The sequence below is a fragment of the Anomaloglossus baeobatrachus genome, chromosome 5 (genome assembly GCF_048569485.1).
Source record: "Anomaloglossus baeobatrachus isolate aAnoBae1 chromosome 5, aAnoBae1.hap1, whole genome shotgun sequence".
NCBI lineage: Eukaryota > Metazoa > Chordata > Amphibia > Anura > Aromobatidae > Anomaloglossus > Anomaloglossus baeobatrachus.
In genome coordinates this window covers 50,987,524-51,004,807 of record NC_134357.1, presented here as the reverse complement: position 1 = coordinate 51,004,807, position 17,284 = coordinate 50,987,524, and the positions used below count along the sequence as shown (strand labels likewise).

The window sequence follows — 17,284 nt, the reverse complement described above, 5'->3', positions numbered from 1 at the left end:
GAATGAATTATATTCTCCTCTCTTCACATAGGATGGATCTTTTTTTTTTTTTTTAATGGTGATGATTTCTGAAACTTTTTGTTTTAGCATTTTTACTGTTTAATGAAATTTATATCTGTCTTTTGTTAAACGTATAGAAAAAATAGACCACTGAGGATTCTTCTTATAATAATAGTGCTACTAAAAAAGATATGGATATTTCACTAAGATTTATAATTGTTCTTACAAAAAAATTGGACAAAAAATGTAAGTTTTTACAGAAGGTTCTTCTTCACCAAACTCCCACTGCAGTCCCACATTCATGAAAATGTGTCATTTCTCCAGGAAAGAATCAAAAGGAGGATTGGGGATTTACCATAGGACTCTTTTACACGTCCGTGAAAATCACGCACGTGTTTCACGGACGTGTCAAAGGTGCGTATTGCCCTCGGTGTGCTGTGTTTATGGCACACATGTGTTCTCCATGTGCTATCCGTGATAACACACGGAGAATGGGAACTTTCTGCTCACCTGTCCCTGGCGTTGCTGTCCATGGTACTGATCTTCGGTCTCCGGTCCTGCCGATCCCCGCTGCTGCTGCTGCTTCCGGCCTCAGTGAAGTGAATATTCAATGAGCATAATGAGCGGCGGTCGGAAGCAAGTGACAGCAGCGGCAGAGACAGCAGGGCTGGAGAAGGTGAGTAAAGTTTTGTTTTTTCTTCTCGCAGAGAAAAGTCTTTTCTCCAATGCGTGTCACACGGAACACATCCGCGTGGTCCGTGTGTGTTACGTGACCCGATTGCGTTCCGTGTGACACCCGTGATGCCGGAGATAAAACGGACATGTCAGCGTGAGAAATACACGGACACACGTATGTATGGAACAGACACATGTTCCATGCGAAAATACATATGTGTGTCCGACACCATGGGAAGACATAGGTCTACGTGTGTACGTAAGAAAACGGACCATACACATACCGGAGGCACATACGTGTGAAGGGGGCCATACTAGAACTCTGCATTGTGTTGTTCCTCTGTTGCTCCTCATGGAAATATATGAATAAATTGATAACTGGGTGAAGCTTGTCCCAGTCCCAATTAATCTCTTTATACTCCCAAACTTTGTAACCGCCACCCTATTGAATGGGAATGATTATACCCACGTGCCATTGTTAAGGAAGGAAACATTTGATCCAGCTCACCCAGTGAGGAGACCACCATCTATTCCAGGAAGGTGCACGGATTCATGGACAGCTTCAGCCAGACGGTGTGTGTAGAGATCCAAGAGAAAAGAAATATCCAGTATCCATTTTCCTTAAAAAATATCTTCTTCTTTATTGTAAAGATTAAAAAAATTCCATTTCCAAGGGTGAAAAACAATGCATTGTCAGCACAGGTACAAGTACGCGTTTCGGATATTACACATCCTTAATCTGAAACATACTGCACACGTTCTACAACGCCCCATTTCCGGATAATGACTTTATAACACTCTTGTTGAACGTGTGTAGTATGTTTCAGATTAAGGATGTGTAAGGGTACCGTCACACTTTAGCGACGCTCCAGCGATCACGACGACGATCTGACCTGGTCAGGATCGCTGGTGCGTCGCTACATGGTCGCTGGTGAGCTGTCAATCAGGCAGATCTCACCAGCCCCCAGCGACGCGTGGAAGCGATGCTGCGCTTGGTAACTAAGGTAAATATCGGGTAACCAAGCTTGGTTACTAGATATTTACCTTGGTTACCATCACACACCGCTTAGCGCTGGCTCCCTGCACTCGTAGCCAGAGTACACATGGGGTTAATAAGCAAACCGCTTTGCTTATTTACCCGATGTGTGCTCTGGCTACGTGTGCAGGGAGCAGGGAGCCGGCACTGGCAGCCTGAGAGCGGCGGACGCTAGTAACCAAGGTAAATATCGGGTAACCAAGCAAAGCGTTTCGCTTAGTTACCAGATGTGTACATTGGTTACCAGCATCCGCAGCTTCCAGACGCCGGCTCCCTGCTCCGTACACATTCAGATCGTTGCTCTCTCGCTGTCACACACAGCGATGTGTGCTTCACAGTGGGAGAGCAACGTCCAAAAAATGAACCAGCACTGTGTGTAACGAGCAGCGATCTCACAGCAGGGGCCAGATCGCTGCTCAGTGTCACACACAGAGAGATCGCTAATGAGGGCACTGCTGCGTCACAAAAACCGTGACTCAGCAGCGATCTCGCTATGTGAGAAGTACTTACATCCGAAACGCGTACTTGTACCTGTGCTGACAATGCATTGTTTTATACCCTTGGAAATTGAATTTTTTTTAATCTTTACAATAAAGAAGATATTTTTTAAGGAAATTGGATGCTGGATATTTCTTTTCTCTTGGACCACTTGCCATTGTTGTATTCACACACTTCCAGGAGGAATTGCAGAGGAACAGCACCATGAGGAACAGTTATTACATGGGGAATAAAAGTATTTAGCATAATAGATATGTCCGGAGAGCTGACAGGTCGCCTTTAATTGTAATGTCTTATCAATATCACTGTATTATACACTGTATAGCGCCTTCTATAGCTTTAAATTACTCCCCAGTAAACTTTTTGTTTGTTCCATTGTCATCATGCATTGTCTTGGTTCTTGGATTTCTTGCAAATTGCCCTCTTGTCGCCGGAGCTACAACCAAGGGGGGAGTCCGGTCCCCATCTTTAGTAGAGGTGACATTGGCCATTATTGGAAGGGATTGATTGACATCAGAGGATAGGATATAAAATTATTTATTCAGGGACCACGTCCAACACTACAAAGAAATGGTTATGTACTTTACACTGGGATCTGTTCATTGCTGCAAATGTTAATGGGATCCACTGATATACCCTAATAATATATGCCCAGTTGACATGTTATCAAGGCGTTAAGCATTTCTTTTTGGGGGGGGGGGGGGGTAAATTATCACCTATTTACAATATGGGTGATAATTTGGGGATCATAGGGGGTTCACTGACCGGGGTCGCTATTGAAAGAAGTGTTGACATTCCCCTTTAGAAGGGAACCATGGACAAGCAGGGAGTCTTCTCTCCATTTATTCTCTATGAGACTGCTGGGGATCACCGTATACAGCGCCAGGTCATCTCCACCAGTCCTATAGACCAGGGTTCCCCAACTCCAGTCCTCAAGGCCAACCAACAGTGCATGTTTTCAGGATTTCCTTAGCATTGCACTGCTGTTGGAACCAGCACCTGGGCAGGTAATTACATTAATACCTGTGCAATACTAAGAAAATCCCAAAAACCTGCACTGTTGGTGGGCCTTGAGGACTGGAGTTGGGGACCTCTGCTATAGACAATGACTGGCCATTCCAATGGGGAATTTAAGAGCCCTGTTTTCCAGATTGGCGTCAGTGATCAGCAAGCTGGAAATAACCCTATAAAGGAATTCTGTCACCAGGTTTTTGCCACCTAATCTTAGAGCAGCATAATAGAGGGGCAAATATCCTGATTCCAGTGATGTGTAACTTACTGGGCTGCTTAGTGTAGTTTTGATAAAATCACTGATTAATCAGTAAGTGATTATCATTACAGGACTACTTGGCGTGCTGCAGGTAGTCCAGCATATTCATGAGCTCTGCATAACTGCTAGATCTGCAGCAGAGAAAACATTGATTTTATCAAAATGACAGCAAACAGCTCAGTAAGTGACACATCACTGGAATCAGGGTCTCTGCCCCTACATTGTGCTGCTCTCAGACGGGGGAGCAAAATCCTAGTGACAGATTCCCTTTAAATAAAGTATATCTCCATCCCACCAAGATTCATCAGCGTTTTAGGAAAACCTCAACAATCCACATTGATGGATATCTCCAAGGGTTGACGCAAAATAAAGGATATAGCTTATCTATATATGTATTGTCAGGTCATTTAGGACGGCATATTAGGTTGTACACATGCAGGAAAGGAATAGAGCTAAAGATATGTGTTATAGCAGAGTTATATGTAAAGTCTTTGAAGGAACATCCTTTACTTTCTGGAACTGAGCTTATTTTGCCGTTCACCAGCAAACGAGAATTTGACTAACTCATTAGTCTGATACCTGGAATGTAGAAAACCTGATTTTTTGTTTTTTTACCTCTCTATTACCCTTATATGTCCCAGCGGTTGCAATACGATACATTATATGTTGGCAATAGCTGTTCTTAAAATGACATTAATCAGTGCAATTACTTTTAAGTAAACCTGTGGCAGCCACTATGTGAGCTAAGAAAGAACCGATAACATTAAACCTACAGCGGGTGAAATAAGTATTGAACACGTCACCAATTTTCTAAGTAAATATATTTCTAAGGTCCCCTTCACACGTCCGTGAAAATCACGCACGTTTTTCACGGACGTGTCAAAGGTGCGTATTGTCCTCTGTGAGCCGTTTTTTTGGCACATGTGTGTTCTCCGTGTGTTATCCGTGATAACACACAGAGAACCGGAACTTTCTGCTGGCATTGCTGATCTACGGTCTCCGGTCCTGCCGACTCCCCGCTGCTGCTGCTTCCGGCCGCAGTGGAGTGAATATTCAATGATCATAATGAGCGGCGGTCAGAAGCAAGTGACAGCAGCGGCAGAGACAGCAGGGCTGGAGAAGATGAGTACAGAATTTTTTTTTTTTTTACAAACACGTGCGTTTTCTCCGGTGCGTGTCACATGGATCACATCCATGTGGTCCGTGTGTGGGCTGTGTGACACCCGTGATGCCGGAGAAAAACAGACATGTCTATGTGTGGAGCACATGGGCACACGTATGCTTTACATGGGCACACGGTCCATCACAAAACACAGTCGTGTGCACAGACCCATTGATTTTAATGGGTCTACGTGTGCCCGTGTCTCCAGCACGTGAGGAAACTGACCAAACACGTACCGGAGATACAGACGTGTGAAGGAAGCCTTAGGCTATGTGTCCACGGGAGAATGTAGCTGCGGATTTTTCTGGATCAAAATCCGCAGCTTTCCCGCAAAAAAAGGTGAAAAGGTGCGGATTTGCCGCGGATTTACTGCGGAATTGCCGCGGATCTGATGCGGATTTTGGTGCAGATTTTTTTTTTTTTCCCCAATTTTAAAGCCAAAATCCGGATGAAAATCCGCAACAATAATTGACATGTTGCATATTTTTCCGGACCAAAATCCGCACGAAATCCGCTGCGGAAAAATCCGCAGCATGGGCACAGCATTTCCAAAATGCCATAGAAATGGCTGGGAAGTACCTGTGCTGCAGATTTTCGGGAAATCCGCGGCTTTTCCGCGGGAAATCCGCGGCAAAATCCGCGCATTTTCCGCAGCGTGGACACATAGCCTAAAGGTGTTGTTGAGATGAATTTCTCTCCAGAGATGTTGGTAACAACCCATCCAATAGTTTTCACAATGAGATTGGGGAAAGCTTTGGGATGAGGGAAGTAGACATCATATTATAGCAGAGGGTCCCCATCTATGAGCCTGGACATAAAGCTGCCCTGTATAAACACCTCTTTTCTGGTAGAATTGAGCCTCCGTTTTAACACAATACCAACCATTCACCTAAATACCCTTCATTAATGCAGTTGTCCACAACTAGGAACATTTTTTTCTGATTAATGCATGTATTTAGGGCTAAAAGTCTTCTTTGTAATTGGGTTTCAATCAAAATTTTGCACACTTTTGCTTTTACAGGCTACGAGCCTTCCTGCACATTCAATTTTGATGTCGTCTGTCGTCATAAAGCTGAGAGTAAGGGGCCCTTTGCACACTACGACTATCGCAAGCCGATGCTGCGATGCCGAGTGCGATAGTCCCCGCCCCCGGCACAGCTGCGATATCTTGTGATAGGCGCCGTAGCGAACATTATCGCTATGCAGCTTCACACGCACTTACCTGCCCTGCGACGTCACTCTGGCCGGCGACCCACCTCCTTCCTAAGGGGGCGGGTCGTGCGGCTTCACAGCAACATCACACGGCAGGCAGCCAATAGAAGCGGAGGGGCGGAGATGAGCGGGACATAAACATCCCGCCCACCTCCTTCCTTCCGCATTGCAGGCGGGACGCAGGCAAGGAGATGTTCCTCGCTCCTGCGGCTTCATACACAGCGATGTGCGCTGCCGCAGGAACGAGGAACAACATCGTACCTGTCGCAGCAGCCAAAATAATGAAAATGACCGACACTACACCGATCATACGATACCGACGCTTTTGCGCTCGGTAATCATAGTTAAAACGATTTACACACTACGATGTCGAGAGCGACGCCGGATGTGCGTCACTTTCGATTTGACCCCATCGACATCGCAGCTGCGATGCCATAGTGTGCAAAAGGGCCCCTTACTCAGCAAAAAATACCAATAGTTATAAACTCCCTGAAAGACCGTCGGAGCGAGCTCACTGACAGATTCTCAGTTAAGTCACTCTGCAGCCTGTAATGGAAAAGGTGAAAACAGATGCTAATGGCAGCTGACAAAAGAAATGAGACCCCCATGTAACAGATAGGTGAAGGTCCCACTGATCAGACAGTTATGAGATGCATTTCTACAATGAGAATATTACTCCTTATTTGCCTTTTTTTTGCTTATTTTTCCTGATCTCACCTATGCCATCCAGTTTACTCACTGCACGTGCCTTACATTATTAGCTCCTGATTATCTATGTCTTCATCCTACATAGTAATAGTGATTTTATTCACTCTTTCATCTGAGTATTTTTACACCTGCAAAAATAAGTTTGTAGGTTTTATAGATTTTCTTTGACTATTATTAAAGATGGAGCTACATGAACCTGTCAGGGCACTGTTACCTCCTATAAAAAGAGTCCCTCAATAAAAATGATACCTTTTTCTTTTTTGATCTGATGTGCCAGTCATGAGAAGCCTAGGGTAAGAGCCATATGCAAATCAGGCTGGAAGTGCACAGGGGCGTGTCAATGCACTTGCGAGTCCAGCCACGCCCCCAGTGCACTTCCGATTATATTTAGATTCTGCAAAATGATGTCATGTAAAATTTAATTTGCTGCGGGGAAGTTAGATTTTAAGTAGTCGCCAAAAGTAAAGTTACAGACCAGCTACAGTCTTACCAATTCTTTCTCAGCTCACATGAATGCCCTTATTGTTTGTAGGTGACAAGTGGATTTTAAAGGGAACCTGTCACCAGATTTTGGCCTACTAAACTAAAACTAGTACCTTAAGCAGCGCCTGTGCTGCAGTCTAAAAAGGTGCACGTAACCCTCTGAGACCCCTGTACACCCCAAAAATACCATTATGAAATCTCCTGCCATGTATGTAAATTGTGTGGTCCTGTCCGATTGGCACCCTAATCTGCGCCTCCTGTCCCTCCTTTTGCCGTCCTCCTGAGCTGATTGACGTGGATGATGCCTCTGGTGCCATCCACGTAGCCAGGCAAATTTTCCCACCTGCACAGACACATTCCAGGCTCGTGCACGCGCACTTCACTCTGCCCTATTGCGGGCACAGCTGAAAACATAGGTGCGCCTAAGCGAACCAGCGAGGTCTCTGTACAAGTGCAAGATTTTGCCCGGCAATGTGCAAGACGCGGGTGACATCATCCACATCCCTGGACAAAATTTCGCGCTTGCGCAGAGAACTCGTCACAAAAGGACAGAGCAAAGTGCGCCTGCGCGAGATGGGAATTTGTCTGCACAGGGACAAGATTTTGCCTGCCGATGTGGAAGACGCAGGTGACGTCACCCACACCCCCGGTCAAAATGTTGCGCCTGCGCAGAGAACCCGTCGGTTTGCGCAGGCGCACCTATGTTTTCGGCTCTGTCTGCAAAAGGATAGAGTGAAGTGTGCCTGCGCGAGCCGGGAATGTGTCTGCACAGGCTCGAGAATTTACCTGCCTACATGGATGGTGCCGGAGGTGTCATCTGCGTCAATCAGCTCAGAAGGACGGCGGGAGGAAGGACAGGAGGCGCAAATTAGGTTGTTCATCTGGCCGGACCGGGCAATTTACATACATAGTGGGAGATTTTATAAAGGTATTTGTAGGGTCTACAGGGAGGTTGGGGGGGGCGTGCTCTTTTACAGAATGCAGCACAGGTGCTATAGTTTAGAAGGCCAAAATCTGGTGACAGGTTCCCTTTAATGAGAACCCATCTGCTCTACTGACATTTTTGTGTTAGTTAATGTTTCCCATGAAATAATGACTTTGGAGCATCTTCTCTTAGACGTCTGCATTGTGTTGTTCCTTTGTTGTTCCTCTTGGAAATATATGAATATACTGATAACTGTTAGTGCTGGTGTGTCTCTGCACACTGACACTGTCTGCGCTGATTGTATAACCTCAGACTGTAACCACTCACCCTATTGACAATGGGAATGATAATGCCCAGTTGTATTCATATATTTTCAGGAGGAATTACAGAGGAACAGCAACTGTCATTACATAGGGAATAAAAGTATTTAGCAGGCCAGACATGTCCGGAGAGCTGACAGGTCGCCCTTAAATGTCATTTCTCATCAATATCACTATACCATGTCTAGTATCAATAATAATACAGTGCGTAGCGCCTTCTATGGCTTTAAATTACTCCCCAGGTAAACTTTTTTTCCATTTTCACAAAATCATCATGCTGAATCTTGTGACTTCTTCTCCGCCGTTACGCAACTCTGAAAACTATAGGTACATTCTGTGCAGTACTATGAAAGGGAAGTAATATTAGAACGACCACCAGGGGGTGCTACGATTTTTTGTGTTGTGCGTCTTGGTATATGATCATCTGCTTGAGATCCTGCAAGAAAACGTCCAAAGGGTTAATTTCACTAGGATGCGATTATCTTTGTATAACTACATAAAAGAAAGGCAAAACAACAGGAAAATTGTAAGGAACTCTCTCCGAACGAATCTACATAAAACCATCGGGATAATGGACAGCTGAAGAGATCTGTAAGGCGTAATCCAACCTTTATCATGGGATATTGTCGGATAGTGCTTGTAAATACGAGCGATTTTGCGATTTGTTTTTTATTAAAATATTCAGCCGTTCTTGAGGTGTTAACACTTTTATTTACTACTCGTTGCCTAGGAGACCGACCACTGTTAGGCCTCCGTCACACATCCGTGCCTCCGGTACATGTTTGCCATTTTTTACACGTACCGGAGACATGTACACACGTGGGCCTAGGTAATCCTAATGTTTTGGACACACGTAAGTATTTAGGAACGGAACGTGTGTCCGTTCCATACTTACGTGCGTCCGTGGGTTAAATACGTTGACATGTCCGTTTTTCTCCGGTACCAAGGCTGTCACACGGCCCCCACACGTACCACACGGATGTAGTGTGGATGCGGTCCCATGTGACACGCGCCGGAGAAACACAAGTGTCAGGTTAGAAATAAAAAAAACAAATACTCACCTCCATCATACCTGCAGTCTCTGCCGCGGCTGTCACCTGCATCCGTCCCCCAGTGAATTTGAACAACGCTTCTTCTTCACTGGGGGCCGGAAGCAGCGTCAGCGGGGCGGGGCCTGTGCCGGACACTGTCATTTAGCACCATAGACAGCTCCGGAAGAAGCAGGTAAGACGGGGCTTTACGTTCTCCGTGTGTTATTACATATAACACACGGAGAACATCTGTCGCAGGCGGGGAGGAGGGTGTCAGCACACTACGCTCACCCCTTCTGCTCGGGTCCGGCGGCTGCTGCTCATTGGTGGCTCGAGCGGTGGGCCGGATCCCGGGGGTTTCTCGAGCGGCGCTCCTCGCCCGTGAGTGAAAGGGGGTTTGTTGGGTGAGGGGATGATTATTGTCCGTGACGCCACCCACGGTTGTGGTGATTTCACCACCGCTGCTCTATACGGGGCTCCCGGGGATGGTGATGCGGAGCAGCCAGGTGTTGCGTTGCCCCTCCGTGGGTAGGGGTTGGTGATCCCGGGGCCCAGTGATGGTGGGGGAGGTGCAGGGCCTGGTGGGCGCAGGGACGCGGGGGCAGCGCTGTGCCTTACGGCACTGTGGTACTCACTCAGCCTGAGACGTTGACACAGTTTTTACGGTAAACCAAACGGCTGGTAAGACGGTCCCACGGACGGCTGCACTTGCTCTCCCGGTAGGTGACGGTGATGTCCCTTTTCCTTGCACCTCGGTGTACTTGTTGGTTGCGATGGGTCCCCACCGGTAACCCGCTCCCCGGCTTCAAGCTGGACCGGGGGAGCTCTACTCTTTGCCCGCAGGCGCTGGCCCTAAGAAACTGGTGCCTTGGCGGTGGCGGTGTCTCTTCTATACTGGCTGGGCTGTTGCCTTCAATCGGGACTTGGTTGTTGGGGGATCTACGTCCCCTTCACTGACGGATTCGGCAAATTATGGCGACTCCAAGCCTTGCCGGGGTCCGAGAGGCCCCTGCCCTGGTGCTGACTGTCCTTCGGAACACTGCTCCAGACCGCCGGGCACACAGCCAACGGGGTCCTTCCAGGAACTTCCAAACGGTCCCCCTCCAGACAGTCACCGCCGTTGCTGACCTTGCTGACCTGGTCCTACACACAGCTGGACCCTTCAGGCTTTCTTTCTTTCCTGTCACCTCACTTGCTTTCCTCCTTTACCACTTTTCTACTTTCACTACTTGTTTACTCCTTCATGTCCCTCACTGGACTGCACTCGAGCCCTGCCTGGGCTAATCTGCCTGGTTTCTCCCGCCTCCAGAGCTGTGTCCTCCTCGGTGGGCGGAGCCAACCGCCTGGCCCAACCCCTGGTGTGAATCATCAGCCTCTGGAGGAAGGCAACAAGGATTTTTGGTTAGCTTAGATGTTCCTACCTGGGATGTAGGGTGTGGTGGTGTGTGACCTGTGTACCCTGGCTTGCCCAGGGCGACACACATCTACATGCCACAAACACGGCACACGGGGAGCAAACCACACCTTTAACACCTACGTGAAAAAACGGTTCGTTTTTTTCACGTGCGTGTGACAGAGGCCTTAGACAGCAAAACATGCGCTGTGCTGACAAGCTCTTTACCATTGTTTTGACGTTGACCAGGAACGCTGGAGTGCGCTTTTAGCTTCTAATCCCGGTCAGCCTCAGCACTGTGCTTACTAAAACAGCAGTGGTGGTCGGTCTCCTTGGCAACAAGCGGTAAACAAAAGAAAAGTGTTAATATCTCAAAAACAGTTGAAAAATTTAATAAGCAGTAAATTGCAAAATTGCTTGTTTTTTCAAGCTGTATTCGACCATATACATTTATGAAGCATACAGTAGAAATGGGCTCCTGTACCTCTTGGGCCCCTGTGGGGATGCACAGGTTACACCAATGGTATCTCCACCCTTGCCCTGTTCACTATATGGCAAACATGACCAGACAGTATAATTCCCCAGGTCAGGACAAGTTCGTAGATACCAAACGTGTAGTTTTCTTTCAATTTAAGCAGAGAAAGAAAAATTCTGAAGTTTGTAAAAACAAATATTTCTCTTTTGGTGCTATTTTTTGAGAATCATAACATTTTAATTTGTTGGGACCTGGGGCTGTGTGAGGGCTTATTTTTTTTGCACCACAATCTGATGTTTTTACTGAAACATTTTTTTTATAGATGTGATGTTTTTATCTCCTTTTATTGCAATGTTGCAGCGTCCAAAAAAACGTAATCTTGGCTTTTTAAATATTCTTTTGTTACGCTGTTTGCCGATCCGATTATTTTATATTTTAATAGATCGGACATTTCTGATAGCAGCGATAACAAATCTGTATATTTTTTTTTATTGTTTTATTTTAAATGGGGCGAAAGGTGGCTATTTGAACGTGTGTTTTTTTTATTTTTTTCATATTTTTTTTAATCTCTCACTTTTTATTATATTTACTAGTGAAGCTGTGATCTTCCAATCGCTTGTGCTGTAACGAGCAGGGCATCAGTATCAGTGTCAGCATCAGCGTTAGCGTCAGCATTAATATCAGCGTAAGCATCACCATTAGCGTCAGCATCAGTGTCAGCATCAGCATCAGTGTCAGCATCAGTGTCAGCATCAGCATCAGTGTCAGCATTAACATCAGTGTCAGCATCAATATCAGCATCAGCATTGGCATCAGCATCAGCATTAGCATCAGCATCATTGTCAGCATCAAAGTCAGCATTGACATCAGCGTCAGCATCATTGCCAGCAGAGTCAGCATCAGAGTCAGCATCAGGATCAGCGTCGGCATTAGTGTTAGCGTCAGCATTAGCGTCAGCATCAGAGTCAGAGTCAGCGTCAGACTCAGCATCAGAGTCAGTATCAGCATGAGCAGCAGCATTAGCATCAATGTCAGCATTAACATCAGCATCTTTCTCAGCATTAGAGTCAGCATTAGCATCAGCATCAGCGTCAGCAGAGTCAGCATTAGAGTCAGCATCAGGATTAGCGTCGGCATTAGTGTCTGCATCAGAGTCAAAGTCAGTGTCAGAGTCAGCGTCAGCATTAGAGTCAGCATCAGAGTCAAAGTCAGTGTCAGAGTCAGTGTCAGCATCAGAGTCAGCATCACAGTTAGCATCAGGATCAGCGTCAGCATTAATGTCAGCATCAGCATCAGTGTCAGCATTAGCATCAGCGTCAGCATCAATATCAGCATCATTGTCAGCATCAGAGTCAGCATCAGCATTAGCATCAGCATTAGCATCAACATCATTGTCAGCATCAGAGTCATCATTAGCATCAGCATCATTGTCAGCAGAGTCAGCATCAGAGTCAGCATCAGGATCAGCGTCGGCATTAGTGTTAGCGTCAGCATTAGCGTCAGCATCAGAGTCAGCATCAGCATTAGCATTAGCGTGAGCATTAGCATCAATGTCGGCATTAACGTCAGCATGATTGTCAGCATTAGAGTCAGCATTAGCATCAGCATTAGCATCAGCAGCATTGTCAGCAGAGTCAGCATTAGAGCTAGCATCAGGATCAGCGTCGGCATTAGTGTCAGCATCAGCATCAGCATTAGCGTCAGCATCCGAGCCAAAGTCAGAGTCAGAGTCAGCGTCAGCATCACAGTTAGCATCAGGATCAGAGTCAGCGTCAGAGTCAGTGTCAGCGTCGGCATTAGTGTCATCATTAGCGTAGCATTAGCGTCAGAGTCAACATCGGCATTAGTGTCAGCAAAACAACCCATCGGCACGCCACGATCATGTCATTGGGCTGCCAACGGCGGCGGGGAATGATCTGCTGTCCGTTGGTGCATGCTAAATCCTGCAGTCAGAGATTGATAGCGGGATTTTACTGGTTAACAGCCACAGGCGAATCTCCTATGCACTTGCGGCAGTTAGAGGCACAGGCTGATCAGATCAGCCGACATGTGCAGGGAAAGATGCGGGCTCGGCATTTGAGCACGCATCAAAGACAGGGCTCCGATCTATGATGTAAATATACTTGAAAGGTCCTGAAGGGGTTAAATTAACATTTCTTTTCATCTAAAGTTAACTCACCTGACAAACTGAATCCAGACTGGTGCAGGTTCCGGACTGGCATCATCTGGACTTTTCCCGGACAGGCTGCTGATCTTGAGGTTGGCGTGGGTGCCGCTATTTTTGCAGGTATTATGACATCATGGACAGGACCGTCATACAAACCCCTGGAACACCGCGCACCTCCGCCATCTGAAGGAAACAGGAGAAGAAAAAAAGCAAATTTCTTACATTCAATCTTATAGTAAAGAAGACGAGACTGATTTCCATATCAGAAAGTGAAGATTAATTTCATGCCATTAATAATTGGAGCACGCGGCTGCTTTCACCCGCAGGACACTGTGCGAGCGTCCTAATCCTCCAGGGGCGGGCAAGAATATAGCATAATTACAGCATAAGTGAACTGACCTAATTCTCTCCTGCTTCTGCGCTCAATATAAATGCATAATACCAAATATACTCATCCCCAACACGCTCTTATCTTACCCCCAGAGGGGCAATTCTCAAGAGGAAGCTGCTTTTATGTAGGGAGGTGTCTTCTCGCACTGAGCTCAACTAGTTTTCTTGAAGGGGCATTATCAAATGGTGTTTGGATGTTTTATAGCCATATGTCAGGTTACACTGAAGACAGTCTGATTTCCCCTCTGACTTTTCTCAGAGATCTGTGTTACTGTCAGGTCCCTGTGCTGCAAATCTGGAAATTTGCCTGCTGTTTAAGGAAATTAATATTCACTGCTCTCCACGCCCATAATTCCACTCACTCACTCAATTCTGCTCTGAAACCAGCACCGAGAGGTGGTCGGGATTATGGGAGTGGGAGCAGTGAATATTCATTCTCTTTTAATAGCGGTATGCATGATCACCCAGCTGCCAGCTTCCTGCTGCGGCTGGGTGATAACGTGTGTCCGCTATTAACAAGGATGAATATTCACTGCTCCCCATGCTCATAATCCCGAGTGTGGGGAGCAGCGTATATGCCGGCAGCTGATGTCAGTGTAGGTGGGTGTGACATCATGTGCTGCGCTGCTTACACACTGAAGTCAGGTGCTGGCATCAGAGGAGGTAACCGTGTACTGGGGAAGCAGAGGGAAGATGAGTATAATCATTAATTATTTTACTGTATGCGGCATGATGGGGCCATATATACCAGGATGGGCGCATGATGAGGTCCATATATACTAGGATAGGGCCATATGTACCAGAATGGGCCCAAGATGGGGCCATATATACCAGGATGGGGCCATATATACTGGGATGGGCCCAGGATGGGGTCATATATACTGGGATGGGCCCAGGATGGGGTCATATATACTAGAATGGGGCCATATATACCAGGACGGGCCCAGGATGAGGGCCATATGTAACAGGATGGGGCCATATATACCAGGATGAGCCATATATACTAGGATGAGCACTTGATAAGGGTCATATGTACCAGAATGGGGCCATATGTATCAGAATGAGCCCAAGATGGAGCCATATATACCAGGATGGGGCCATATATACTGGGATGGGCCCAGGACGGGGTCATATATACTAGAATGGGGCCATATATACCAGGACGGGCCCAGGATGAGGGCCATATGTACCAGGATGGGGCCATATATACCAGGATGAGCCATATATACTAGAATGAGCACTTGATGAGGGTCATATGTACCAGAATGGGGCCATATGTACCAGAATGGGCCCAAGATGGAGCCATATATACCAGGATGGGGCCATATATACCGGGATGGGCCCAGGACGGGGTCATATATACTAGAATGGGGCCATATATACCAGGACGGGCCCATGATGAGGGCCATATGTACCAGCATGGGGCCATATATACCAGGATGTGCCATATATACTAGGATGAGCCCATGATGAGGGTCATATGTACCAGAATGGGGCAATATGTACCAGAATGGGCCCAAGATGGGGCCATATATACCAGGATGGGGCCATATATACCAGGATGGGCCCAGGACGGGGTCATATATACTAGGATGGGGCCATATATACCAGGACGGGCCCAGGATGAGGGCCATATGTAGCAAGATGGGACGATATATAGCAGGATGGGCTCAGGATTAGGGCCATAAACGTAACAGGGTATTGCTATATATACCAGGATGGGGCCATATATGCCAGGATGGGGATAAATATAGCAGCATATGGACATATAAACCAGGATTGAAACAAATATACCAGGATGGAGAACATATGTGCCAGGAAATGGCTCAGGATGGGGGATATAGTACAGGATGGGGGACATTACAACAATGAAGGGGGAGGGGGGGCAACCTGTATGTCTTTATAAGATTTAGAATGCTACAATGGTCCATACATCTGAAGAAGATAGGGGGGAGCAGGCCCAAACTTTGCACTGGGACCCATCAGACTCTAGTTATGCCACTAGGTAACAGGTTCCCTTTAGAAAGAAATCATAGTAATAATACTGGTCAACCAGCTATATACTTTGTCTCGGGGCTTGGCAAGCTGCAGTATTATGGCTCATGAAACAATGATAGCATGTTGTATTATGGTAAGATGTACTATGGCACAATGTTTTATGTCACCATGTAATATGGCACATGGCACCGTGTATTAGGCACATGGCAAAATGTATTATAGCTTGATGTATAATGGCACAATGTATAATGGAACTTTTAGTTTAAGGCAATCTCTTGGACAATGTTTGACCTCTAATACATTCATGCTTAGATTTAAGAACACCTGTTGATTATTTATCTTTTTTTTGGAGGGGGCCCATTCAGACTTTTACTATGCAGTCCCATGATTTCTAAGTACACCCCTGTATACGGGAGCTTTGTATATAAGGGAATCACTCCTTGGTAACATTGTAGCTATTTGACTGCTGATCATATCACATAATTTATACAATCTATTTGGCATTGATAACATAAATGGATCTTGACAGAAGAAGCCAAAAATATATATTTTTTAATTATATTGTATCTTGTCCTGAAATTCTAGGTCATCGATAGAAGTCACACTAGAAGACACCACTAGAGGGCGCAAAATAATAATCACAGCAGCAGCACCATAGCCAAGCATTGCTCTTATGTAGGAAACCCTCCAGTGGGTGGAAATCATGATGCAGGGGGGCTCTGTGATGATCAGGAATGTCGGGGCATTGGGCTCCCCGAAAGTACAGTATGATTTACAGTGGAACCTCGGATTACGAGCATAATTAGTTCCGGGACTGTGCTCTTAAACCAAGTTACTCTTACATCAAAGCAAATTGTCCCATAGGAAATAACTGAAACTCAGACAATTCGTTCCAAAACTCAAAAATATTTACTGTATTTATACAAATTTATTACACTAATACAATATAATGTACTGTATTCATATAAAATTATTACAGTACACTAATACAAAATACTGTACAGTATAGTAAAAACATATAAAGCAAATTAAACTGCCTGTTAGCTGACTATAGAATTGTTGTTATGTGGGAGGTGTACTATAGAGAAATAATGATGTATAAATATGACAATCTATATTCTAGTTTATTCTATTACAGTACACAAAAAAACACCCCAAATTTATTTTCCCTAAAACAGGGCAGAACTAAGCCAAATGTGGGGTAGGAAAAAATACTGCACAGGCAGATTACAGGACAAGCAATGTGCTGCACTGGTTAGCAGAAAGAAAGTACAATACTGGATCCACAAATGCAAATTGATAGAAATGCTATATAGTATATACTGTACAATGATATACTGTATACAGTACATATGTACAGAAAGTTACCTCCGGTAGGTTTACCACAAAGCGCGCTTGAGCGGATCAGAGCGCGGTGAAAGAACAGAACCGGAAGTGTGCGTGGTCAGTACTTACTCTTAATCCAAATTACTGCTCTTAAACTAAGTTACAAATCTGTAAAAAGCTTTGCTTGTCTTGCAAAACGCTCTCAAACCAAGTTA

General features: G+C 45.8%; 1 protein-coding gene across 1 annotated transcript in view; it reads right to left on the bottom strand.

The window, feature by feature from the left end:
• Positions 1-2,304: 2,304 nt before the first annotated feature.
• The window catches only part of DPYSL4 (dihydropyrimidinase like 4), a 70,799-nt gene continuing 55,819 nt past the window's right edge, over positions 2,305-17,284 (bottom strand). Inside the window, 3 exon segments of the mRNA XM_075348492.1 lie at positions 2,305-8,725; positions 13,368-13,514; positions 13,517-13,538. Of these exon segments, the coding sequence (XP_075204607.1) occupies positions 8,634-8,725; positions 13,368-13,514; positions 13,517-13,538 (261 nt within the window). The 3' untranslated portion in view covers positions 2,305-8,633.